General features: G+C 28.6%; 3 protein-coding genes across 3 annotated transcripts; all 3 read right to left on the bottom strand.

The window, feature by feature from the left end:
- Positions 1-239: 239 nt before the first annotated feature.
- On the bottom strand, positions 240-16,723 carry LOC123298857. The gene is made up of 10 exons (XM_044880952.1): positions 16,592-16,723; positions 16,407-16,525; positions 14,496-14,741; positions 13,643-13,846; positions 13,131-13,263; positions 12,964-13,067; positions 11,792-12,471; positions 11,446-11,729; positions 11,060-11,191; positions 240-1,939 (listed from the first exon to the last, which is right to left on the bottom strand). The coding sequence occupies exons 1-10, from the start codon at positions 16,704-16,706 to the stop codon at positions 240-242; spliced, it is 3,717 nt and encodes a 1,238-aa protein (XP_044736887.1). The 5' UTR covers positions 16,707-16,723.
- Positions 16,724-18,045: 1,322 nt separating this feature from the next.
- On the bottom strand, positions 18,046-20,107 carry LOC123298002. The gene is made up of 2 exons (XM_044879851.1): positions 19,602-20,107; positions 18,046-19,269 (listed from the first exon to the last, which is right to left on the bottom strand). Exons 1-2 carry the CDS (start codon positions 19,949-19,951, stop codon positions 18,855-18,857), a joined length of 765 nt encoding a protein of 254 aa, XP_044735786.1. The 5' UTR covers positions 19,952-20,107; the 3' UTR covers positions 18,046-18,854.
- Positions 20,108-21,933: 1,826 nt separating this feature from the next.
- Positions 21,934-24,297, bottom strand: LOC123298411 (MMS19 nucleotide excision repair protein homolog). The gene is made up of 6 exons (XM_044880406.1): positions 24,096-24,297; positions 23,854-24,011; positions 23,680-23,780; positions 23,467-23,614; positions 22,528-22,692; positions 21,934-22,462 (listed from the first exon to the last, which is right to left on the bottom strand). Exons 1-6 carry the CDS (start codon positions 24,145-24,147, stop codon positions 22,277-22,279), a joined length of 810 nt encoding a protein of 269 aa, XP_044736341.1. The 5' UTR covers positions 24,148-24,297; the 3' UTR covers positions 21,934-22,276.
- Positions 24,298-27,556: the final 3,259 nt, after the last annotated feature.

The raw sequence follows: 27,556 nt of genomic DNA, 5'->3' as shown, positions 1-27,556 counted from the left end.
TTATTTTGGCGGAGCAGTATATAATAATTTTAAATTAATATTTATATTTATATTCTGTGGATTTAGTGGAAAACACAAGATTTCTAAAAATATGAATGTTAACGTACAATATAATGCTATTAATATAAAAATAAACTTTAAGAACTGTGATAGTAATAACAGTCAATTGAATGAATAACCTTAAAAAATAATACTTTCGTATAGTACAAAAAAATTGGAGTAAATAACACCCCTTACCCTCACAAAAACGTTTTCTTATGAACTCGTTTCAATGAATTACATTTTTTATCAATATCAATATCTAACGTGTTTAAATCATCACGTATTACTTCAAATGGTGTATGTGATTTACTTTTATTTTCCGTATCGTCTCCAGATGGAAAATCCTCAAAACTCATGTTGCTAAATCCAGCGGATTGTATAAATTTTGTTGAAGATTGTTGTTTCTTTGTTTTGAATGTTTTCTTATTTGCTTTTTGTATAGTTTTCTTCGCAGGTTTTGTATCTGAATTATTTTTATCGGGATTTTTGAAATGACGATATTTTGATTGATTTTTTGTACCATCAAGTTTTTCTGTTGCCGCTGTTGTTTGGAAGAAAATATCTTTTTTATCATCTAATTTATTAAACGGTCTTTCATCATTATCATCGTCGTTATCAGATGAATATGTGAATTCAGTTTTTTCTTGTGTAAAAAATTTATCAAACAATTCATTCTCTTTCTGTGGTAAAAATATATTTTCATAATTTCTTGAATAATTATCAGGAAATATATCTTTTGATTTCACATAAATATTTGTAGCTGCCACAAAAGGATTTTTTGGTTTTAAGCAATTTGTATTAATTGGACTATTATCAAAATCGATTAAATTTGATACGGGCGGTTCTTTGTGTTCATCTAACACAACCAAATCAGCTGTCTCAATCGGTGATTTATGTGGGATAATATTTGGACTTGAATGTTTCGATGAGAATTGAATAACCTCCAATTGTTCTGGTGTTGATGTCACAGGTGTTTGCAAATTTGATGAACGACTTTTTCTTTTTTTATATGTGGAATGTATAATTGTCGGAAATGGGGCCATAGCAAAAACATCATCTTTTTCTTTTAATATATCAGTTTTAACTTCGGATTTGAGTACATTGAGATCGGTTTCCGAGTCGAGTTCATCATCTAACAATAATGGTTTATCAGCATACTTGTGACCAATAAATATCATATCTTCAGCTGTCTCTTCTTCAACTTGCTCAATATACTTGGTTTTCTTCTTTGTGAAAACACGACTTATATCATCCTCATGTGTGGTCATACTTTCACATTCAGCGTGGTAAGCTGACGAACTACATGTCTTTATACTTTCACTTATTGTTTCGCTTTTCTCATCTAATTTATCAAGTTGTTTATCGTTTGTTATTCGTTCGTCGTTATCTTCATTCGCTCGTAAATCACTACATGATCCAATTGAGTCATCCGAATCAACATAATCAATCGAATTTGGATTATTACCTGTTTTAGAGCTTTTTTGTGATTGCTTATCATTCAGAAAATTCCTTACAATAGGTATATTATTTTTATCAACCTTATTATAGACTAACTGTAATTTCTCTGGTAAATTATGTTTAACCCGTCGACGCTTTTTTAACCGCTGATCAATTTCATTCGGTTGAATTGTCGATTGTTGATTTTCATTAGCACTTTCATCCGAAGAGACATCGTAAACCATTTGTAATTTTTCGTATTTTGAACGATCTTCAAAGGGTGCTTTCACGTATGGAGGTGATGTTTCAATATTTTCATTTGTTGTTGACTCAATTAATGGCTGGTCACCATCTTCAGAATTCATTGGTACAATTGGTGAAGTTGTCTCTTCATCGTTTACAGTCTCCGATAATATCCATTCATTTTGTATCAATGTTAGTAGTTTGACTTTTTGTATGACTGGAAAAAAGTGGATATCAGAAATTTATTTTTCTTTCTATTACACGAAATAACATGGATCGCAAACACAACTTGCGCCCAAGTTTAACTTTTTAATTTCGTCATTCTAAATAAATCTTGAGGAATGAAGTGTTAAGGGAACTTGCAATACCTGAATCGAAAAATTACTGTTTATTCATATTAAATTAGTTTTTTAAACTATTGCCCTTTCATCTACTGTTCCTTACTTTGATTTTAGATTTAAGTGCATAATATGTCTGCATAATTCTAACATTTTTGACATCAATACTTGATATAAATGAATAAAACTACGGTAATAAAGCCAACAGTTAATTAAATATGGCCAGTGTATCGTAGATACATTGCGTGCGAGACAAAGGATTCTTTAAATCACGTTAGTGTCAAACTGTTGGGATATATTCTTTATTGTCAAAGCATATAAGATCTAATCACTCCTGTTCTTTTCTTTATAAAGATAAACTAGGCAGGCATTAAAAATAATTCAAATATGAAAACTCCACAATTTCCTGATTCAGGGATTCTGTGTCCTTCCACACTTTAATTCATACAAGTTCAAGATTCAATAAATTATATTCACTAATTTCTACCCAAGGGCTATTTCAAATACAAGGTGGTAAGCATTAATTAATCTAAAGGCAATCTAACTAAAAACTAAGCCCAGTTTAATACCATATAGAAAATTATTTATATACATATAATAAATAAATGAAAAACTACCACCAAAGAAAGTTTGGAACAGCCCTTATTATTAGAAAGTAGTGCATTAAAAAAAGGAGTAAAAAATGTTGTGCAAGCAGGTTAAATAAAACACGATCATAGCTAGAATAGGTACGGAAGTTTATTGCCAGCAAATACATCAAAAAAATGTTTTTTTTTTATAATACAATAATTCAAATATCACTTATTCAAATTTTTTTCTAATAAACCTGAATATTCAAGTTTATAATTATAATGGCTGCGATTTACCGAACTGAGTATCACCGACACTTCATTTAACAAATAATTCATTTTTTTCTTTAAGAAATATACGGTACTGTGTAAATGAAGATCGCTCAGTAAACTAACTGAGTGCTCAGTTCAGCCGAACATAATGACATACATAAAACTCATTTTTAAGAATTTTGATTAATTACTTGGAAATAAATTATCAACGCGCTTTGAAAATGAAATAAATATAGAATTAGAAAACCAGGATGAAATGAATTATGAACCATAAAAGTTAAAAAAATGAATGTTAGGGAGGGGTTGATATTTTTAGTTAGTTAAGCGATGATCAGGAACTATAGACACCATTTTTATTCATAACTCCCACAAAATTTAGTAAAACGCAAACACCATTAAATTTTGTAACCCCCTAACGACGTTCATCGCCTGTCAATGTTTTCTGATTCTAAGAAAGTAAAATTAACTTTCGATATAAATTATTTCGCATTTCTTTTGATTTCGAATTGAATAGGGGCTTCATTGAATACTCACACTAAATCTATCGACGTCAAATCTACTACCGTTCTTGAACAGCTCCAAATAAATAAAAGAATAGTGGGCTCCTTGTGGAGTGCAGATAGTACAATGAATATTCTATCTAGGCTGCCACTGTAACCTAACTTATGTATCGTTTAATATAAGACTCCGATGAAGATAACACAAGAATAGGGAGGAGGAAAAAAACACGGAACAGATTGGAGAGAAAAAATAATCTCTGTCTAAAAGACGTACAGACTTGAAACTGTCGAAAGAAACGAATGAGCATCGGCTCCTGTGTTATAAATTATACAATTTTTCCGATATTTTGATTAATTTTTTAATAAATCGTCAAAATTAATAGAAATGCGCATGTTGAAATTAATTTACTAACTTTTTTTATACTTAGAACCAGAAAAATAGACTGAATAGGATATCTCAATGACAGAAATAATAAATACTAACGAAATTTTGGGATAACCTGGTTGTAAAATTTTGAAAATAAACATTCCAAGCGTAAATTACTTGAAATTTTCGAATTTGGTCATCAATTTCTTTTAAAAAACTTGAATTTCAGATTTAAAATGATTGTTGAAAATATAATACAAATATGAATAAACAAATTTAATTAATATAATAAAGGAATGAAAAATAAAGAGTGCTGTTGAATATATTTTATATATTATATATAATAGATAATTATATTTCCCTCCCCTGGCGAAAAGAAGGGCTGTTCCATGTGTTTAAATGATAGTTAACTATTATTTCAATCAGGCTTGTTTTTTTTTATTCTGCACTAGCTCAAATATCGCACCCAACATCAATTTTTACCGTTAATTATGTTGATCATTTTTCCTGGACAAAAATAACTTTGCGCAACTATACTTTTATTTTTTAAAAATTTACAAGCAGTATGTCCCTTCAGTTTTTCTCATCACTTCAGTAAATACAATTAAAGAACCGCAATTCGGATATATAATTTATAAGTGGCATTTTCTATTAAGTAAATTTAATATACTATTCTTTCAGATGAATTAATACATTTTCACAATGTAACCTAAAAAACATATTGTAAACAAAGTTTGAAATTTTGCCCTTGACGCTTGGGACGATCAGGATAAGTAATTACAAATTTATTACCCGAAAAATCAGTCTTATTTTCAGTAAATCAATCCCGTGTCAACACATCACATAAACAATTGCAGGAAACGTTATATGCGATTAGTGCAGCGAAAAAAAAACAAACCTTAATACTTAATTATATTCTAATGAATTGTTTCTTTATCAACATATTAACAGATTTCTTTTGATAAGAATTAGTTCTTGCTAAAATACAAAATATACTTTCTTTAAATTTGTATTAATTTATTATAAAAATATAAATAATAGATTATTTAGAAAATTTAATGTGTGAGTGATGACAGGAATTTATTATCGATCGATAAAAATTAACTAATTTGGAGAAATAATATTTTTAGTTTAAATTCCCTCCAACAATCATACTATAAAATTTCCTATTTTTATTTTTCAGTTACAAACTAATGAATCATTCCGAAATTCATACGTAATTGGTCCTGTTGTTGCATCACACTAAATGATATCTAATGGTTTTAGGACCGGGATACATTTTAGTATATTATTTTAAATTACCCTAGATAACAATTTCCGATTCGAATATTAAGTATCGTGATTTTCTTGATTTTTACCCCGATTTGGATAAAAATTATTTTAGATCATATAATAAATACAAAAACTAACTCAAGTTGAGTCTGAGACGTCTAGTTTCTGAGATGTTGAGAAAAATCATATACGAAGGGCGATATCTCGAAGCAATTTCAATCGATATCATAGAAATTTACTTTAGTTATTCTGATACATCGGAGTAATTTGTTCATACTGTAGATCATTCTGGCACAGAAGGTACCATTGACACCATTTAGTGTGAATAAGACCCACCGTTTTAATGCAATAATCATCATTTTGATATTATTTTTTTAATTTCACTTTTTGCAACGCACATGCTCTGTTTTAAACACAATAAAAACTGAAAAAAATATATATATCGACGATGAATAACATTATTGCCATCTACAAGAAGAATTTTTGAAATGATAAAACATTATAGATCTGCGACCAAGCGTAGTTTTAGTGGAATTTTCAGAAACGATGAAAATTTCATAGGTGTTAGCCAACATCGCGTACTCAATCGTAAGCTTATACCGCGTTCTTAAAGCAGGAACGCATGGCCGCAGACATATTAAAGGTTTAGAGCTAAATATGCCTAATAAGTTATAACTAAAAGGAATGTGCATGCATTTTAATTATATATTATTTTTCATATATATTCAAGGGCTGCTTTTCAAAATTACAAGTGGATCAAATTAATTACTTTTGAATAAACTGTACATTTTAGGTGATTAACTCTTTCCATATACACTGATTTTTACAATATATTTACATTATGAACCCCACCCCTATCAATTCACGAAAACAATAATGATTATAAAAGAATTTTAGAGAAATTTGGATTCTAAACAGCCCAATTTTTGCTTTTCTAAATAATACTATGATTAAAATATAATTATTTCAGTTTTAAATAAATTTGATATATATTCTTACACTAAATATATTTTGCTTTTTTACATTTTATATGCTTGTAAATTTTGTATCAATGTTCAATTTTTCTCATAAAATAGAAACAACATGGCGTTATATACAATTTATGTATCAAGTAATTATTTATTAAGTACGGTTTATTTATCACACATATGATTATATACACTGGTTCGAAAGTTTGGAAAAGCGAAATAAATTTTAGGATCCATTAGCCATCTTTAGTATAAATTAACTAATCGTTTGGTATTCTCATCGCCAATTTGGTGATCATTGAGGTAAGATCTTTTGAGCCTCAGATCTCCGAGTGAAAATCACTACTAATCAACCACTTCAACCTAACAACCAATTGTTAGAAGCAAACAAAAATAAATACGCAATGATCAATGGTGACCCAGTTAGCAAGAGGTTGTGTATTCGATTCCGGCTCAAATATTTGAAACGTTTTAACAAACCTTATAAGGAATTAGCACAAATAATTTAGTTTTTGTATCGAGTATCACATTTTTCATCAAAATTTTGTTTCATATAAGCCATGTGTTTCTATATTACGAAAACGTTCCAAAAGCAATAAACGCAACTATTTCTAAAAATCTAAAATAAAAAATTTACAAACATATTTGAAAAAAAAATTAGAATAAAGATATTTTTTATTCTTAAATAAATCTTTGGCAACAATATTATTATCACTCTAAAAAAATATTTCTACGTTGATTTGGGGGAAGACAAATCTGTAAGCCGTCTTTTTTTTGCACTTTTTAAAAATTTGTTTTTTAATATTTTAGTAATAATAAATATATGCAATGCTTTTTTGTTTTTAAATTCTTCAATTATTTTTATTAAAGGTCTGTCTAGTCAAATAAATATTCAGTTGTTTTTTTTAATAATAATTCTAAATCATCAGCATAATAATAGTTGATTCAATGATCATTCTAAATCGTTGACATAATAATAATTGACTCAATGGTCATTCTAAATCATTGACATAATAATAATTGATTCAATGATCATTCTAAATCATTGACATAATAATAATTGATATTTGAGCAATTAAAATAGTAAAACGAATGCTATAAAATACTTAATTTTATTTATTACGAATATACGTTTAAACAGGAAATAAGTTTTAATGGGTTTGTCCAAAAAATATTAATTCTGGAAAGATAAATTGGTAAATGAAAGTTACCTATTCAAAATTAATATAATACCCACCCATGAAAGTAAAAATTTATGGCCGCTCTGAATTTAGAAAATGTATTCTTTTTTTTTTTCATTCATCTATTAAACAAAGTTCTTTAGGAGATATTCATGGCGGATTTTTGAAAGCTACAAATTCTACTTGAAATATTAAATTCAAACATTTTTGCTTACTACAATTTCTAACTCTACTAAATCCACGTAAAGATTGAATTCTCGAATATAGGCATATAATTCATTGAACGAGTTTTTTGGATAGAATAATTATCAATTTAAAATAAACTTAGAACTATAAATATTTATTCGACTAGAACCTCTAATAGAGAATAAATACTTTAGTAATTATTCCAATAAAAATTCTAAAATACAAAACGCGTCTCACCGTAATATTAAAGTTAACTGTGGATACAAGATGTCAAATTGGTAAAGAAATTTTAGAATATTAACTGAATATCGGATCGTTAGTTTTTTGGGACAGAATAGAGTCGTTATGAGTTTTACAATTACCACGTAAGTTATAAAGAACAGATTGTTTATCGAAAATGTTAGTTCTTATTAAAAACACAAGATAGAGTATCTCTTAGATGGAAAACCCAACAAGAAAATCTTCTGCATGTATGTTGCCATAAAACCGTCAACCATAGATACCTTTAGCAAGAAAGATGGTACATTTTTTTTTTTTTTTAATTCACAAATGTTTTGGGGATAATTATTTTTGTAAAATACAATTGTGCATAGAAAATATTAAATTTGATTTTCGCAGCTAATTATAAAATCAAGGTGAGATGCGTCAAATATATATTAAATAGGCTTACTTAAACAAAATTTTGTTTTAATTTCAGCCTTATAATTATTGGTATTTTTTTTTATCTAGTATCATCGGTAATAGTTTTTTTTTTTTTGTATTTTTTTACTACATAGCTATTTTTAACAACATTTACAATAATATATTATTTATATATTTCGTAAAAGCACCTTTGTGAAATAATACATCGAACAATTATTTATTTAATTATTTATATTTTTATTTATTCTCAAATAATAATCATAAAAAATTGTATTATTTTTTATAATAGACGCAAAATCAAATAAAGCCCACATAAAGAGAGGGTACATATATACACATTATATTTATATATCTTCTCTTTCTCGGTCGGTCTTTTTTCATCTTGAATCTACTATATACATATATATTATATACAGTGCTCCCTTCCAAAAATAAAACGCATTGTCTTTTTACCCAACTGCCAAAGCAGGGTTATGTTTATCGCGCGTATCTTGTATGTATGTATGTATATTTGTTTGTAAATTTCTTTATTACTTCGTTCTTCCAAAGAGCGGGATGGATTACGACAGATAAGGTATCGTTATATTCGTCTTATAAACCCAAGTTGCATTAATTAGATAGGTGTTTGAAAAAAAAACGGCGAATTATTGGCGCGAAATAGTCATACTTTATTAACCAAACCTATGAAGTAGGTTATCAAAATAAAGGAAATTAAAAGGGGATAACAAACATATATATAAATTATATATTTTTACCTAGCTTCCAAGAAAGAGTTACGTTTTTCGAGTAAATGTAAATTTTTAATAATTAGAGGAGAAATATAACGAAACGCGGTATAATTTATGTTAATTATATTAAAAATTAGTTTCGAAATTATCTAAGTTGGCGAGTCTAGACAGAGGTATATCATACTTCATTCTATAATAACATATTCATTATTGCTTGAACTAATTCGACGTTATTTTACCAATGAAAATATTACAAATTTTCTTTTTAGCATCTCTAGACATTTCTACGAAAAGAAATTAATTTGATTTTGGATGGATCAGCCTGACTTGACGAGTCAAGGCGGGGGTTTATAATATTTCGTTCTATGATAACATAAAGACTCATTATTGCTTGAGTTAACTCGAAGAGATTTTACAATGACATGAAAATATATTAAAGCTTATTTTTTGCACCTTTAGACTTTTTTATAAAAAGAAATACGTTCAATTTTTGGTGGATCGTGCTGTATATACATATATACGCATGAATTTATTTATAATAATATGTAGATTGTAGGTATATACATAATTTTGTCATTTTCGTAACTATTAAGACTAGGTAATTTTAAATATTTTAATTGTAATAATTTTACAAGTTGTTCCTTCAAACTGGCCAATTATAATAATTTTGATTAATTGTTTAGCATATACTAAAAATTAATAGATTAGACCCCATCCTCTTCGCTACATTTATCCGGTAAGAAAGTTGAAAATCTAACAGCTGATCAAATTTTAATAAAATATAGCTTAGAATTACCGATTAGAATTGCATTCAAACTTAAAAAACCTCATTGAAATCGATAAATTCGTTTAGAAGCTGCAATTCCACAGGTAGGCGTATTACAGAGGTTATATAATTGAAGGTTTGAGCAAAAAGCCTAACTCATCTTTATGGCAAAAAATGTAAGGAAATATAAGGCGGATTGTTAAAAAAAGTAGTTTTTCCTCACAAATTTACCTTCAAAGAAATTATACACCCCTTATTTTATTCAGAATTCCCGCTTTCTTAACTCTTGTACATTTTTAACAACAATATAAGTCCTTATTAACGATTTCTTTTATTTTCGATCAATTTTGAACTAAAATAGAATTAGTTAGAAATGTTAATTATGCTACGTTTTGTTTATATAAGCACTAAGCAGTGTTAAATTATAAATATCGTATTATTTATAATTTAATCGAGAAAAACAAATGATTAACGATCATTTTCTTCATTTATTGCATACCGAGAACTAAAAAATCTCTAAAAAGCACTAGAAAAATACTAAACATTCCTAGAAATTAGAAGCGATTCTGGAAATGTTTTGAATTTTCTTAGTTTTTTATGTTTTATATGGATTTAAAAGCTATACGCTTTTTGTTACGTTGCAATAAAAAGAAAATCTAGGTAAAAGAAATTATTATAATTAGGACCATAATGAGAGAATATCAACTTATATTAAAAATAATTATTATAGAAAACAATTCCCGGATAGTATAACGTCGGAATGTTTTACTTAAACAAATCAAATTTTTGAAACATTATGTTTGTTTGTGTGAATATTAGACAATATATATTTATTTATTTTTAGCTAAATAAAAGAATATAATTTGTTTTATTTTGTGTTAAAAATTCGTTTTTAATAAATTTTTTTTTTAATATTTTATTTTATTTATCACTTTATGCTATCGTCACTAATATTGTGTTTATATAACTGACTAGTAAAAGAAAAAAAAAGGTATTCATGTTGAAATATTTAAATTCTGTAGAATGTTTGTTTTTTAAACAATCATAATCAATCAATTTTTTAATGTAAATTTAGTGTACAAGGTACACCATCTTTTATTTCGGTATGTAAATATTGAATAACTTTGACATTTGCCAATCGATTAAGTTGATTAGTCATGTTTTTGAAAAATCAATTCAGTACAGTTTTAAACACACGCTCGATGCTTGAGGAATTCCGCAATGCGGCACCCGTGGCTAAAACAGAACACAGATCTGAAGTGAAAAGCTGCCCGCACATCAGAATTTCGACTGATATCGGAAAGCTTGCCCATAGTATCAGAAATTCTTTTTACAAAACTTTCTACAGAATTTAAATGTATTATCCACATGATAATCTTCCATTTTTTGTTTTTATAAATCATAAATCTAGTTTGTAAAATCAAAACAGAAGAAAAAGCCCGATTTGTTTATAGTGTCGAAAATGATTGTTTTTTATAAATATTTAAATTTGATTGTATTGAGAGTCAATTGTAATTTTACTAACTTAAAGATTTATGGTGTATTACCTCTTTTATCGCGATTGGTTCCTTTTCCACTTTCCCTGCGAACTTTTGGTGGCATACTGAATGGGGCTGATCCAAATGGATCTTCTGACACAGACATTACTAGACTTTCTCTTGACTTGACACCTTGAATACCTAAAAAAAGTTGAATTGAAAGTATAGAAAATATCACTTTTGATAAAACATGACGACGAATTGATACCCAAGATTCCAAAAGTAATTTAACAACAAAAAATTAATTTATCACTGGCTGCTCTTAGGAATACGTGAGTTTCAGTTTTTTCAACCAGGACAGTAAAGTAGTTCCGAACATTAAAATTTGATATAACTATAATAAGTAGAGCTGGAGACATCTTTGGAGTAAAGGTTTGAGTGAAAACAAAACTTACTGCTTTGGCTCCCTCTTCTAATTTTATCAAATTCAGCACCAAATATATGATCTTCAGTTAATTGATTAAACGGTGTTTCTTCAAAAGGATTCCAATCAGCTATATCGGCTGACATTGAACGGATGTCAGGCGCGGGAGCACGGCATAACTCTGCATTTGAAGCCGATCCAGTATGTGCAATACCAGATGGTAATGCTACATGCATAGTAGAAGTATTGCTATCTCTTGGTTTCATAGATGATTCATAAGGTGCTAAAAATTGCGTGGTTTCTACAGCATATACCCTTAAACAAAATTTATAAATTATTTTCAAAAATTAAGCTTAAAAACTTACTTTAGAACTTACTTGTTAAAAGCAGTGGTATCACTCATATTACGTCGATGACCTTTAGGAACATTAAGAGTTGGTGAATCAGGAGGACTGTCCATAGGAATGCATTGACTAGTGGATTGTGTAACATTTTGACCAACGGGTGAAAAATTAACTGAATGTGGTGAAATAACACAAGTTTCACCAGATAACGATGTGGAATGAGGTACAGTGTGCAAGGTATTTGTTGGTGGTAAACTTCCAGGAGTTTCAAGACTCTCATCTCGAAATGGATCAGGATAAACAGATGATTGAAATAACGTATCAAAATTACCCTCTCCCGATGCAACGGTATTCGGTGGTGGGAAAGTTGTAGGAAATGAATGTTCAGGTGAAAATACCACAGTACTATTTTGAGGTGAAAATTGGTTCTGAAAATTTGATACGGTTTGAGTAATTGTATTTTCTGGTAATGATACAGGACTTTGGGATTTTTTTGGAATGTTTGTAGGACTTGAACCTAACACAATTGATAAATTGCTTGTTATAGCCAATGGTTGACTAACATTGCCTTTGGGTCGTTGACGAGGTGCGACGCTTGTCCCTTCAATAACAGGACCAGTAACTACTTTGGTTACTTTTATATTCGATGCTCGTTTCACATCAGCCTCAAATTGAGGCTGAGGAAGCTGCTCTAATGTTGGTGTCATTACTTTCTGTAATATATATTGGTTTTTATTTTTAAAAATATATAAAAATCGAAAATTTTAATTAAAAAATAAGTGTGAATTAACAAAGATACGAATTTTATCTTTAAAATACATCCAGAATTTTATCATGTACAATTTTTTTATTAGACAGAAAATTAAAGCATTATAATAGATTCACAGCTAGCCTCGATACTTCAGAATCTTAAATTAACTATCAGCTCTTACTATGAGAAGATTCACCCACTTAGATCAAAGTTAAACCCTCTTGCTATACTTTAACGGCTCTAAATGACCCAAGAAGTGAGAACCGGGGACGGATCAGACTCTTTTAAGTAATGCAATGTCGTCTAATCCAATAGTGTCGTTTCTGAAAAATCATTTCATGGTAATCTTATATTAATTATGATTCGCGAAAAAAATTCTAAAAACGGGCGATAATTATGTGGAGATATAAATTTGTATCTTTTCTCACAAGCAAAAATGTATGAACTAACTTACATGCAAATTTTGAATAGGATTCTCTTTGCCTAATAGTGGAAAACTTATTGCACACACTTGATAAATATCTGGTCGTTTATCTTGATCAGTTTCAAGCATATATCCTGTAATATCACTTAATTTAGATAATGGAACTTTTCATTTTGAAAATAGATTAAGCATCTTACGTATTAATTGATGGAGGCCTTTCGAGTATTTAGAATTATCTGGTATTTGAAAATTTCCACTTTGTATGGCTAACACACTTTCTCCAAATGGTAAGGTAAAAAAACACAATTTATACAACAAACAACCTAAAGCCTGAAAATTCATCCAACCTATTAGATATTATGAAAAATTAGATTAAATATTATTAGTTATTAAAGGAACGAAATTTTGAGATTTAAAAAAGAAAAGAAAATAAAGCAATATATAGTGGGAAAAATACCTCAGCTGTAAAAAAAAAATTAAGCCGTTCGATTTTCCAACGCAATAATTAGGAGAAAAATAGTAGTTTGAGAAAAATTTTAGTGTATAATCCCCCTTTTTTTTGTTCTTTTTTTTTTTGGGCACGAAACCAAACCAATCAACCGGCCTTTGGTACTCAGATTTTTTCTCAAGTATTTTGTCTGCGGTATTTTGCACCACACATACTGTACTATTACATAATGGACACCCTCAAGAAAAAAAAGACCCATACCCATATATCAGCCTTGGTTGTAATTGACTTTCCGCAATACATATCGACCATTTCTGGAGCACGATACGACAATGTGGTATATCTTTTAATTTCTTCCTCAACAGTAGCTGCTCCATGAACATCTGGCTTTAATACTTTTGCCGTAGCTGATCCAAAATCACAGAGTACATAATTACCATTATCACTTAATAAAATATTCTCTACCTAAATAAAACATTTTTAAATTTCAAATAAAAGTTGTCTTATTAAATTTTAAAATAAATCATTCAAGTATTTCGCAAGTGAATTTTTATGTGATTTTAAACCCCTGGCCAGGTATAAGGTTAAATACAGGGTGGTCCATTATAAACGATATTGGGAAAATTTGTTAGGATAGCTGTTGAGCTCTTCTTCTTGAATTTTACTTAGATCTTTAGGGCCATCTTAAAGCTACCTCGAACTCGTTATTGTTAAGAGATAGAAGAACACTTTAAATCAGAACTAATACTTTTATACGATCTTGAAGGTAATTCCTGGTGTGAAAACAATATTTTTGTTAAAATAATTCTCTTTTAATATACAAAGCAGACAGGCTCACTACCTATCGTAAAGTCATCGTAATTATATGAATAAAAAGGGTAATTTTAAATCACAAGCAAGATTACCTTAATATTTTCAATAGACAGCGATTTATGGCCCACTCTGTAATAATAATATTAGAAATATTAGAAAGTAAATTTTTCTGTATTAAAATTATTTTGCATTACAATTGCAACCCATCCTCCCTGCGCCAAAAACAAGATAATATTTATTAACCTTCCAGGCCGCCTTGTGAAATACTTGAAGCATCCACAATGATAAGTTTTATAATTACTTTTAAGTCCCTGTGTATAATTGGCGTTTGACAGTGATGTAGTCGAGACACAGCTTCGCATACATCACAAAAAATTTGCAATACTTCAGCCTCAGAAAATCCAGTTTGTATACGTGAATTCATTAAACCTAATACATGAGTACGGCAATAAGGCATTAACAATAATATTTCATATACTCCATTACCAGTACATGTTATACTCGAATCAATATAACCAATAATATTTTTGTGCCCATTTAGATTACTCTAAAAATACAAAATTTCATTGAAAAAAAAAAAAAATCTCATTGAAAATTATTCACTCTAATTTGATAAGTTATTTAAGTAATCAATGAAATCTTTCTGATGAAAATAATCAATGAAATTAAAATTTGAAGTAACTTGATAATTCTTGTAAACCTTGATACATGACCAAATGATAAGAGTTGTTTTACTTATTCTTGAAAAAACGAAATACACTATATTGTTAATTATTAGTCCAAGAGTAATTTAATCAAAATTTAAGGGCCAAGTTAAAGGTCAATATTTCAAAAAATACTGTGCTGTTAATTTATTTCGATATTCAAACTAAATTAACTTTGAAATTGTTTCCTAATTTGCTTTAAGTTTTTCCAAAGAATTAATATGCACTAATATGTTTGGTTTTTCCTATAAAAATATAGAATATCTGTACTAAGTAATAAGTGTGACACAAATAATGACGAATAGTGAACGGGAAAAATTCAATTTTAATAAAAACCATCTAATTACCCAATTGCATATATACAGGTTGTCCGTGACTCGATGGCCACAGCTTAAAAGAAAGCGTATTTTTTTTTTACAATTTTAAGTCAAAAATTCTTATATACTTTTTCCCAAAACCCAATAGTTAAGGAGTTATGTGCACTTGTAAATTTAACTGATAAAGTAACAAAATTTTTGACTTTGAAACTGTGGCCATTGTGTCACGGGACATCCTGTATAAACGATGCTGCTACTGATATCATCCCATATTGATGTAATTAGAGATCCATACAATTCGAAATTAACCCACAGTTCACCATGGATCAGTAAATGAACGCAATCACAGGTTTAACCAAAAAATCCACAGACTCGTGCCAACTTGATCCCATTAAAGGCATGGCCCAACCGTGAATCAGTGGATGCAAGTTCGTAGATTTAAGACCGGGAATTCGTAGCTAATAGGACCGGACACCCAATTACTAGTACGATAGGATTTTTCCGTGGATTATTTGTAATTTTTCGTTAAAGCCCCTTTATGAATTTTTTTAACGAATAAGATGGGGATCCGTCTTTTTAGAAATTGCAAAAAGCTTTATAGAATATTTATTATATGGGCTGCTATAATTGTAGCACTTGTTTCACAAGACTTTAAACTCTTAAGTATCATAGTTTTTTCGTTGAAATATTACTAAATCGTAATTTTTACTCATTTATTAGAAAATTTATGCTAGAACAAAAAAGGTAAGAGGTTTTCTTTGAATTTTACCACCTTCGCAAAAAAAAGGAGCTCTGATTTTTTTAAATATTACTATCATTAAAAATGGTCCTAAACATTTAATCGCTCACATATGTAAAATATTTATTAATTAATAAATATTATTTTCAGTTCCGCCCACTTTTTGATATCATGTCTGTGTGTACAGTGAAGTTTGGGTTAATTCAGCTTTATTTTGCTATTTACACAACAGAGGAATGCTTATTTAGGTCTAAACGAGCTGAAACTATAAATCTATCATCTCCAAGTAATGGATTTACTACCAATATTTTTATACAATACTAAGTGTAGGCTTTCTAATACAACCTAACTTCTTGTCTATAGGCTATTCGGAAAAGAAAGTTCGATAATTCCATTGAATCATTGTTAGATTATGAAATAAAAAAAAAATAAGAAACTGATTTCGTACTTACAGCAATTTGTATTTCACGTTTACAAACATTGAGATCAATTTCGTTGTTAACATACATTCGTTTTAACGCATAGCGTGTACCATTTGAGCCTTTTGCTAAGAAAACTAAAGAAAATCCACCTAAAACACCAGAAAACAAACATAACTATGCCATTTTGTAAAAAAAATATCCGATAACAGAATTACCTTCAGCTAATACATCCTCTACAGTTACGGTAACTCGACCAACAACAAAAACTTTACCAACAAAATTATTTGTTTCTTTTGAGGTATTATCAATTTTTGAAAATAATTTCTTCATTTTGAGGAAATGGTGTTTTGTTTTCTTATTTATATCAAAATGAAACTAATATTAAATATCTATATACGAATTTTTTTCACATGAACTTAAGTGTTAACATATTTATAAAAAAAAAAAATTATAAGAAATAAATAAAACATAAAAGTAACTTTCACGAAAATATGCAATCATTTACTAATAACTTAAGTCATTATGCGATATTGCAGTCGAGGAAAAATTAATTCTCGCCATTGACATTTCTCCTACATTTGCCACTGAAGAATGAATGACGTATTGGCACAGACCTATATTAAATATAGACAGACATTAAATGTTTTTCCATTAAAAATCCCTTATGTTTATATAAACGCTAACCGTTGTTTTATTCAATTATATTGTTAACATCCTAAAGTTTAACTTTAATCATTTTAACGTGATGATACAAAAGTCATACTGAAACAAAGTCTGGTAATATTTCTGCAAATTTCTGTCATGTGTTATCGGTCTATGTTCCATAGAAGTATAGTACGTCTATTATTAGGCTAATTAACACATATGCGTTAACGCGTTACCTTAGCACGACATAAAAACGTTTAATCTATAAAGAATTAACTATTTATAAAAACCTTTAAGCTGTTATTCTTAGTTAAAAATAAAGTGCTTGAATTGCACTTGGTGTAATCCATTTAAGCCTATGTATATCACTTTTACTTAAAAATTTCCGTAGGTGTAAAGCTACGTCAACAATTCAACATTGCCTAGCTACTTTGCCGATCGAAATAATATCCACGTACAGAACTTTGTGGCCATCGAGTTGTCCACGGTTAACTACGTAACGCTACCAAGAGCAAAATGGTTTATAACAACCAAGACGTATAATGTTAAAGGATATGCTGGCTGGAAGGTCCGTTAAAAGTTTATTATTTACCCGGTGTCTTGCTCTCAAAATGCTTTCTCTTTCTTAGTAAAACATGGTAACACCTTTCGGTTAAAACACTTTTCAAAAAGATCAAAAAAAATTGTTTTACATTTTATAATTAATAAATATTTTTATTTATTTAATTTTTTTAATTTATAAATACAAATTGTCTGATATGAACTTTTCAGAAAAATTAAATTTAAAAAAATAAAACATTTTTACTTATTTTTGTACATATCTTTTGTAAAAATCTAATATATTAGACATAGAAAATTCTTGAATAAATGCAATTTGTGTTTGGATCAACGAATGCTTTTAAATTACGATTTAATGTTTTTTCGGACAATTTATCAAAAAACTATTCTATAGTAAAAACATATTCTTTTATGATGTTATTTTATTATTAGACTAATTTTTTATTATTCGAAAAAAGCGAATCGTAGTTTAGAATAATTTAAAATAAAATTTCTATTGTGCAGTGTCATAAATAAAACATCAACATTTGTACATTCTACTTAAATTCTATTTAATTATATAAAATATTAGCTTAGGCAGTCCAAATATATTAAGCTCACTTATTAATATATGAAATATAGGCACTTTGTCAAAGGCACCTAATTTTGAATTAGGCTTTTAAAGATATTAACGGAGTCGAATTTATTTTTATAAACATAAAAAAAGTTGTGCATTTGTTCAATGAAATTAATGTAAGGGACAGAATATTGAAAAATTAGCTGCTTCATCAACGGAATATCCAAGTTTATGAAAGGTTTAACAAAGAAAATTAATCGTAACAATTAAATTTGAGATCAATTATACTCAATATCTGTTCATTTTGCTCGATTTACTTATGGCGCATGTACTTAACAACCGGAGCTAGAATATATTTAAAAAAATATAACATACTTATATAGATGAAAAAAATAAACAATAATACAGAAAAAACAAATTAGCCGTGTCAAAATAGCTGAAAATATTGTTTAATCTGGCGATTTTGAAGCAGATCGTCAAATCGGTTTGACTTTTTTCTAAAATAGATACTTATAAATTTTTTTAGATCATAGAGAATGTTTCACCAGACTACTAGTTAAAGTTACTTACAAATTTTCAATTTGTAAATTATGACCTACACATATACAAGTACCTATTTTACAAAAAAGCTATTTGACATTGACTAAACGTGGCTTTATACCTTATAACAATAGTAAAGAATGCATTTTGGTAACTTAAAATAATGGCAAGAAAAGTATTTAAATTTTATTAATTTGTGCAATCCTAAAGTAAATAACGCTTGAAATTAATGCCAGGATAAATGATAACCATGCTGATTGAATTGCCAATAATAATGTTATCGATGTATTGATAAATTGTGAACGGGAATAGACATCATAATTTGGGAATAAATAATCCATAAAATCATAAATTGCTGAACAAGACAATCGTCCATAAATAACAGCCTGTTGATTACCAAATGCCTTCAAATCGTTCGATATTTCAATACGGTATTGATCACAAGTTTTGTAATAACCATTTGACAGTACAATGGCGTAGACAAGAATGTAAATTGAAAAGAAAACAATCACTCCGCATAGTATTAGCCATACTTTTCGATTTCCGCCATCTTCTTGTACGCTTGGAGTCGCAGTGATAACAACGTCACCAAAACTGTATAGAAAAATAATTATGTTTTTACTCATTTTATGATATTTTACAATAAATTGATTTAAGTTCTAACTCATTTGACGTTACTAACGAGAACCAGAGAGGCTCCATCAAGATAAACACCTATAAACTTAATAATTAATCATAATTTCATACAGTTCAGTAGACAGTTTGCTTGTCGCTCGCCGTGTGCGTTGTGAATTCAACATTGTTGTAAGCTGGGCTTTAATGCAATAGTTTGTTGCATGAAATGCATATAGGAATGCAATTCTCTGAATGACTAAATGTTTATAATGTTATTTAATGCTAAGTAAAAATGAATTAATATTATTCACCTTCTTTCGACCATAACATTATGATTAGGTTTTCCCTTTTTATTAATAAAAACTCGCACACAATGATATCCAGCTAATACTGCCAAAAATACTGCTGTTAATAATGGGGCAAACGTAACATAGTAACAATTTGAGATTGCACCACCACGAAAACCACTATCAAATTTTTTTCCGAATAGTATACATCCACAATTATCATGATGTCTTGCCCATTCTGGAAATGCACATTTATCCAATACTTCTTTCCAATGATTCCATGCAATTCCACTGCAAATAGTTGTAATTACAGATCCGCATGTTATAAATACAAAAAATATAAATAATAATTTTTCTAATTTATATTGATCCATTAAAAGAAAACTGAGCACAATATTCTATAGATTTTTTTTAAAGAATATTGACACCAAACAATAACAATCTTATTATTCGTATGAATGTATTACACACTAAAAGATAAACATAAACAACGCGTCTTCCCCCCGCCGCACGCAGTGGTCAGAAATACAGGTGTGGTACAAGGTATTTAAAAAAACTTACTCAAGTAACCTATATACGTGGTAGGTATATAAATATGTAACGGTGATTAAATTTATTTATAAGACTAGACTTATTCAAATATTAAAATTAATGGCATTATTTAAGTTAATTATTTTTAATTTTCATATTATTTACTTAAAATCTTCCAAGACCTTGAGAATATTACACTATTCTAATTAATATAATTAATTTATTTTTAAATAGCTATTCAGTGATCTTCATTTTAAAATATTATTAAAATATTTGTATGAAGTGCACCAGAATAATATTTATTTTTATATCCGACATTTAAAGTTTTTAACGCTTAGATAGAAACAATTAAAAGTATATTATATTCTAAGAGCTGAGCATCATTTTTATGTAAACAAGAAATTCTACTGTCTGCTGGTTGGTTGATTATAAGACTTTAGTTTCTTCCATACCGGACTGGTACCTCAGCAATTTCCGAGTTTTTTCGGTCTTAATTACCTCAAGCATCTGAAGGGCACAATGTCTCGAAAACAACTAAACAAAATTACTAACTAATCCTCAACTACCCGCTTACCAACTAATAAGGTGTTAGATTGGTGATAAGAATTTTTACATAAAAATTACTCTCAGCTCCTAGGCTAGTATAAAATCATGTAATTAGTCGATTTTTTTCATCCACTCTGGTGGAAAAAATATTTGAAGAAAGAATAAGTCTTGAAAAGTCTGAATAACTCATAATACGGAGACCTCGTTTACGAAAACTATAAACAATTTAAACATTGAGCATAATTAAATAGTTTATTCTTTTAATTGTTTTTTTTTTATTGATAATAGTTCTATTTGTAACTATTATCATTGAGATTTATTTTTAATTCTCTTACCAATTACTAAAATTCTGATACACACAGTACAAATAATATTTTCCGATACTTTCTCTAAAATACCAAGAAAGAAGGAAACACACTGAGAAACCAGAATTGCATTTCAGTATTTTGTAGAACACTTTGTATATTCATTTTAGCGAGCGATGATTCATTCACGCATGAATAAATTAACAATTAAATAATAATATAAGAAAAATACGGATTGTCCCAAAAAAATTAAACAAAACCAAGAATTTTGCTTTAAATGTTGTGCGGACTTGCCGGCTGGCAATAAAATTCTCTTACAGTGCTGCATTTCAAACTGATGTGGCCCGTAGGCGGTTTTTGTTGTAGTTCCTACGCTACGGTTGACCCTACCGCTTTTTTTAGCCTTCGTAATATCCTATATTTAGCCACTAATACCTGTGATTACTATACCTGTGATTAGATTTAGAAAAAATTGGTGCCTTTAATTTTTTAAGGAAAGGATAGGTAATTCTAGGCTAGATGAAATTTATGAAAAATATTTTATTTAACAACAAAAAATTGAACAACAAATTCTAATAATAATAAATGCATAAAAATTTTAAGGGCGAGACCAAACATGGGTTCAATATAAGTTGCTAAAAAGAACATTTATCGCTAAGTCTAGCTAACTCCTTACTCATCACACAGGGCACAATCTAGTGTCCTACGCCTGGTCTCAATTAAATTAAATCTAAATTTTTAAAATAATAAAATTCAAGTTTAATAAAAAAAAAAATGTTAACATCTACAAGTGACACTTTTATTAGTTTATTTCGATCAGTAATCGGTTTTCGAAATACAACAAATTAATAATTTTGGAACATTTAAAAAAAGCGAATTTAAAAGCATTCTTAAATTTGATTTTATTTCTGGATATGAAGTAGATACATACAGTTTTGAAAAATATTGATAACAGAAAAAAAATTTATTGAGGTGTACAAAAACGATTTAATAGGTTCATAAGGCCATGAGCTGTGTAACGAAAAAACTGAACTGAAATTTTATTAAACTAGAGTGGAAATCGGATCATGATTTTTCCAGTTTTCTCAAAAAAACTTAATTTCTAGCAAGAACAAAAATTGGAAAACGGAAAATAGATTTTCTAAATAAACATCTTCTATAAATTTCTATATTACTAATTTTTGGAATAATTTTCCATGTTTTTATCTCATCCTTTCGGGGTCAATCAAAATTATATTATTTTTTTAAATATGGACACAATAGAAGTTTCACTTTGAAAATATAATAAAACAACTGAAAAATCGATATTTAAAAATGTTATCTATCGTTACCACACTTATACCAAGCCAGACGTGTTTTAATTGCTTGGGTTCTTACTAATCGTTTAGGATCATCCAAACATTTTGCCAATCCATGTATTACACGAACTTTAAACGGTGTAACCAAATGAGTTGGAGAATCCATTATATATTCCAAACATTTTAAAGCACTTAATCGAACCTCCTAAAAATGAAACATAATTTTTTGGTTAAAAACTTTATTTAAAACTATAAAAACGAATTATTTACCATGGAATCGGATGCTGTTAATTTTAGTAAAATAGGTGTGATATCACTCAAATACGTAACAAATAATTCTTTCTCATTTATCACAATATATTCGATTTTCTTTAAGGCCATTAAACACAAAAATGGGATATTGGAATCAAGGCACTCAATAATTACTTCAATAACCTATAAAAAAGATACTTTGATAAATTATTTTCAAATAATAGACCATTTTCCTAAAAATTGCTAAAATTGTTCATTAGATAGGATCTAGTCTCAGTACTGTTAAACGGCCTTAAATGAGCTGGCGAAACAAATGAATGTAAATTTGGTATGGGTACAGGGACATTCCAGGGAATTTTGAAGCTGACGAGCCTGTTAGAAATATCACAAGGCTGCCGGGCGCAAGTATCAATAGGCATTCGGAAGTTTCGTTGGAGAACTGCAAAAGGATATCTTAAAAAAGGCCAATCTTAAATGGAGGAAGAAACGCACTTGCGGTACTAAAAGACAGATATGGCCCAAGTACAATCGCAGGCGTTTCGAAGATCTTATATCGCTTCAATAGGTCTCTTTAAGAAAAATTGTTGCGTATAGGGGCACTGGCTAAGCAGAAGGCATGTTGAACGCCTGTGCAGTGTATGACGATTATTGCAAGAGCTGTCACTGCGGGGGGAGGAAGAAACGATGTCTGATCTTCTTTGTCACTGTCCAGCTCTTGTCATGAGAAGATGGGCTCATTTGAATCAGTCTTTCTTTGACGATCTCTCCGATCTTAAAGAGCTCCAAGTGGTTCATGGAATAATGACCGAGGAAGAACCAATCCCTTTTCGGTATCTCAGCGGACCCTTTGCTTTAAATGTGTTCCACTCCAGGACAGCTCGTCTAATCTAACCTGCTGGGGAATGGTGCGATTTCAAATTAACTTTAAGGAGCGCTTTAGAATAACAGATAACTTACCTCTTTAAAATAAAGTACAAATAATTGCTGGGGTAAATATATTAATAAATTTAGAATTGCGACATTATATTGAAGTTTTCGATCATTTTTACGTGATTCTAAAATTTCTTTTAAACAATTCATTGTAATTTTTTGACGATACAATAATCTGAAATCAATTATCAAAAATTACAAAAAATTTCAATTAAAAAAAATATTCAATCAATAACTTACGAAATTCGACAATCATTTTGAGAACAAAGTACTTCATTATCATGTAATAGTATCGCAAAATTGGTAGCCAACGATTTAACTGTTATCAGTCTTTTACACATCTAATGAGAAAAAAAAAGGTCAGAATCAGTATCCTAAAATTTGTTATTTACATAATCAAAAAAATATACTGACAACGCAAATTAAGTCTATGCCGTATTTAGAATTTCGCATAACTAACGCCTTCGTAAACCAAGCTAACAGTTTATTAACATTTTCTTCGATACTGACATTTTCTAAACATTCGTAAATTTCCTCCAAGACTCCAATCACTAATACATCAAACGAATCATCTAAAAATGAAAATAATATCAATCTTTCTAAAAATGGGTGATAACGCCACTTTCCTACATTTTTTACACAAAAAATTATATTACCTTGCCATTTATTCAGCATACTAGCCAGTATTTTAACAGCTAAATCAACCATTAATTCATTCGTACTGACAGTCGTCGTTACATTTAACAATTTTTCAAAAATATACTTTTTATTATTCAATTGATCAGAACGACGTAACCCAATCAATAAACCGTACAATAAACTTATAATAATAATACGATTTTCATTTTGTGTATTTTCAAATTTAAACATTAATGTATCAATATATTTTAAAAGAATATTTACATCATAATTAGCTAACGCCATTAAATTATATAAAATTAATTTTGAAATTGAAACTATTGAATCATGGATTTTCTCATTTTCCTCTAAATATATTAAATTTGCGTTTATAAAATGATCAATAAAAGATATGGGATCAATAGTGTTCTTATTATTGATTAGATTGTAAGTAATTTGTTTATAACAATTTAAGAATTCAATTCGATAAACAGTCTCATTACAAAAACAATAATCTTGTAATTTTAATAAAATTTTTTCAACGTTATTTGAATTTGTTAAAATAATTAAAGTATTTAAAAAATTTTTCAATTCACTTATATTTTTATTCTCATAATATTGACTGTTGATTATTTGTTCGTTGCAATCATTTTCAAAAATACGAACAAACTTTTCTAAAAATTTATACAACGATTTTCTCGTTTGTAAATTATTTTCATTTAAAATGGTATTTGTGATTATTTTTAAAAGTTCATTTTTAAAATCTACGTTGATTGTACGGCAAATAATTGTAAATCCTTGCCAACCACAAACCCGCATTTCATATTCTTTATGGTTTAGTGTAGTTAACAACATTTGTGGGATTGCTGATAAATGAACGGATTCATTTAAATTTTTAAAAAATTTTAAATAAATCTCACAAAATTCATTTAATATATTTAATATTTTAATTTCTTGTAAATAATTGTCATCCAAGTAATATTGACTGAGTAATGTTGGTATCATACAATCCATTACATGTGTACAAAATAGTGCGTTCACGTTTGCAACAGCTAACAAAACTTTGGTCCCAATTTCGAATTCTTTCGATGTAATTATTAAACTTTTTTGTGTTTCATTTTTTATAATATTTAATATTTCTGTTAGAATTTTTTTCTCATTTTGTTGTTCATCTGAAGTTATTAATGTTAATATTGTTGTTAAACATTTTAATGCGCATGTACGTATTTCTGCATCGCTAGTTGTAAATAAATATTTTTTTAAAAGATGCCAAATTTCAAAAAAATGTACTTCATAGCTTTCGGATGAAAATGTGTTACAACCTCGAATCTAAAATTATATTAAAGGAAATAGTTAATCGTTTAATAATACGTTTATGGGCCTACAATAAAGGCATAAGGATTGACTACGAGAAGCTCATTTTGATTATTGGAATTTTGCGCAGGGCCTAAGGCAGACCAACCTGTGTATAACCTCAGCTAGGCTTGTCTGAAACTCACTACAGCACAAAGAAGTGTGATGGAATTCTTGACAGGATCCTGTCGATTGAACTACCATCTTTATAACATGGGAATCTCTAATGATTTCACTAGTAAGGCCTGTATAGAAGACGATAAACTCAGAATGCAGTAGGGCGTAAGGTTTATAATTTTTGGGTCTAAAACCTTGGATCCATCAACCCTGGGAAAAATCCCGGCGGAGAAGTTGTATGCTTTTAGCGTTGTTAATAATAAAGTGCAATTTTATTATTCAAATGAACTAACCAATAAATTCAATGAATCAATAACAGCATTCTTTAAATCTGAATCCAATTTTTCCAGTGCCAATGGTATACAAAACTCACCAAATTCTGGTACTGCACACAAGCATGTCTCTAAACCTACTGCTAATTCTTCTCTTGTTATATTCTAAAAATATAATACAAATAAGTTGCTATTAGTCAAACTACATCGTCTTTCGACATTCTCTTCGAAAGTGAATGAACAATAATCTTAAAATAACCTACTTGATTTTCGTTTTTTTGGTTTCGAAAATCTACCGGAAAATAACAACTGACTAATTCGAAACAATCTTCTGTTAAATGACTCATATTTACTGTACGAAAGAATTTAGGAAGCCAATTGAATATAGTTAGAATATTTCTTGGATCTCTTTCACCGTCCACTCCTTGTATAACACCATTTACAAAATCAAGACCCATATTTTTTACCTCTAAAAATAATTTAACGATGTATAAAATTGTTTACATTTTAAATAATTCTTCTAATTACCATCTGTTCGTAAATCCAAGAATAAAGACAACATTCGATACAATAAACTTCGATCTAATACTGAACACATATCGATTTGAATATGAGCAAATATTTTATTTAATATTATTCGGGTAGAATCGTTTGGGAAGTGTTTCATTGTAACAATAGCGCAAATCCCTTTAATAAGAGATGGAATTATCTGTAAAAATTAAAAATACTTTTGAGTTTTTCTATATTTATTATCGAGGTCGTTAATTATAGAGTTTTACATTGCCAAAAAGAGTTTAAATTAGATAAAATTAGAAAAATTCGCGGTTTAAAAAGCAGGAACAATAGGGAATATTCATGAAATTAAAATTTGGTTCAAATATTTTTCTTCCGTAACTTTAATGACTGGATTTTTCAACTAAACCATTATTTTAGTAATTAATATCTTTTTAATTACTTAAAATTAATGAATAAGTACAAATTCAGTGAGGGCATTTAAAAATTTCTAAAACGGAATTTCAAATTTTTATACGGACGTGACATCATAGCACGGACTTGTCAAATTTGTTGACATACTGTATGATATTAATTACTTACATTTTATATGGTATTTCATTAAATTATACTATTTCATTAAATTAACTGCGTTTAAATATCTCAAAATTATAATGTATTTTAAATATTTTTTTATACTTAATTACAGTATTTTTAAGCAGTATTTATATTTTTTACTTTGTTATAACGGTGTAAACAATGAATTAAGCATATAAAAAAAAATACATGAATATTCCCTATTATCAATGTCTTAGAATTCTTAAGTATGATAAGTTTACCAAGTGATTTTCATTAGTTCTATCACTGTAGAACCTAACTAATACAGATATTTCATTTTCTGTTAACAAATCTTTCGGTAAATGCTCTAGCACAGTGGATAAGATCAGTATCCCCCTTTTTCTATTAAATGCTGTTTGGGCGATTAAAAAACTTTCTAGATACGTTGTAAAAGTTGCTAAAGTAATTTTTTTATTTGTAATATCTAAAAAAAAAAGTAAAATTTCAATTATTTGAAATGATTCGATATCCTGGCTAAAAATAAAATACCATTGGCAAATTGTATACATTCATTTTCAAAGTCACTATCGCTTAGATCTAAATCATAAAATTTTTCTGGTAAATGTTCTGAATGGTTTATTGACTCTTTAACATATTGTTTGGAAATTTCCTCAATCGAAACCATTGTTTTGAGCTAGAAATAAATT

Source organism: Chrysoperla carnea, chromosome 4, assembly GCF_905475395.1.
Source record: "Chrysoperla carnea chromosome 4, inChrCarn1.1, whole genome shotgun sequence".
Classification (NCBI taxonomy): domain Eukaryota; kingdom Metazoa; phylum Arthropoda; class Insecta; order Neuroptera; family Chrysopidae; genus Chrysoperla; species Chrysoperla carnea.
The sequence above is the reverse complement of the archived record's forward strand: the minus strand, read 5'-3'. Positions and strand labels throughout refer to the sequence as shown.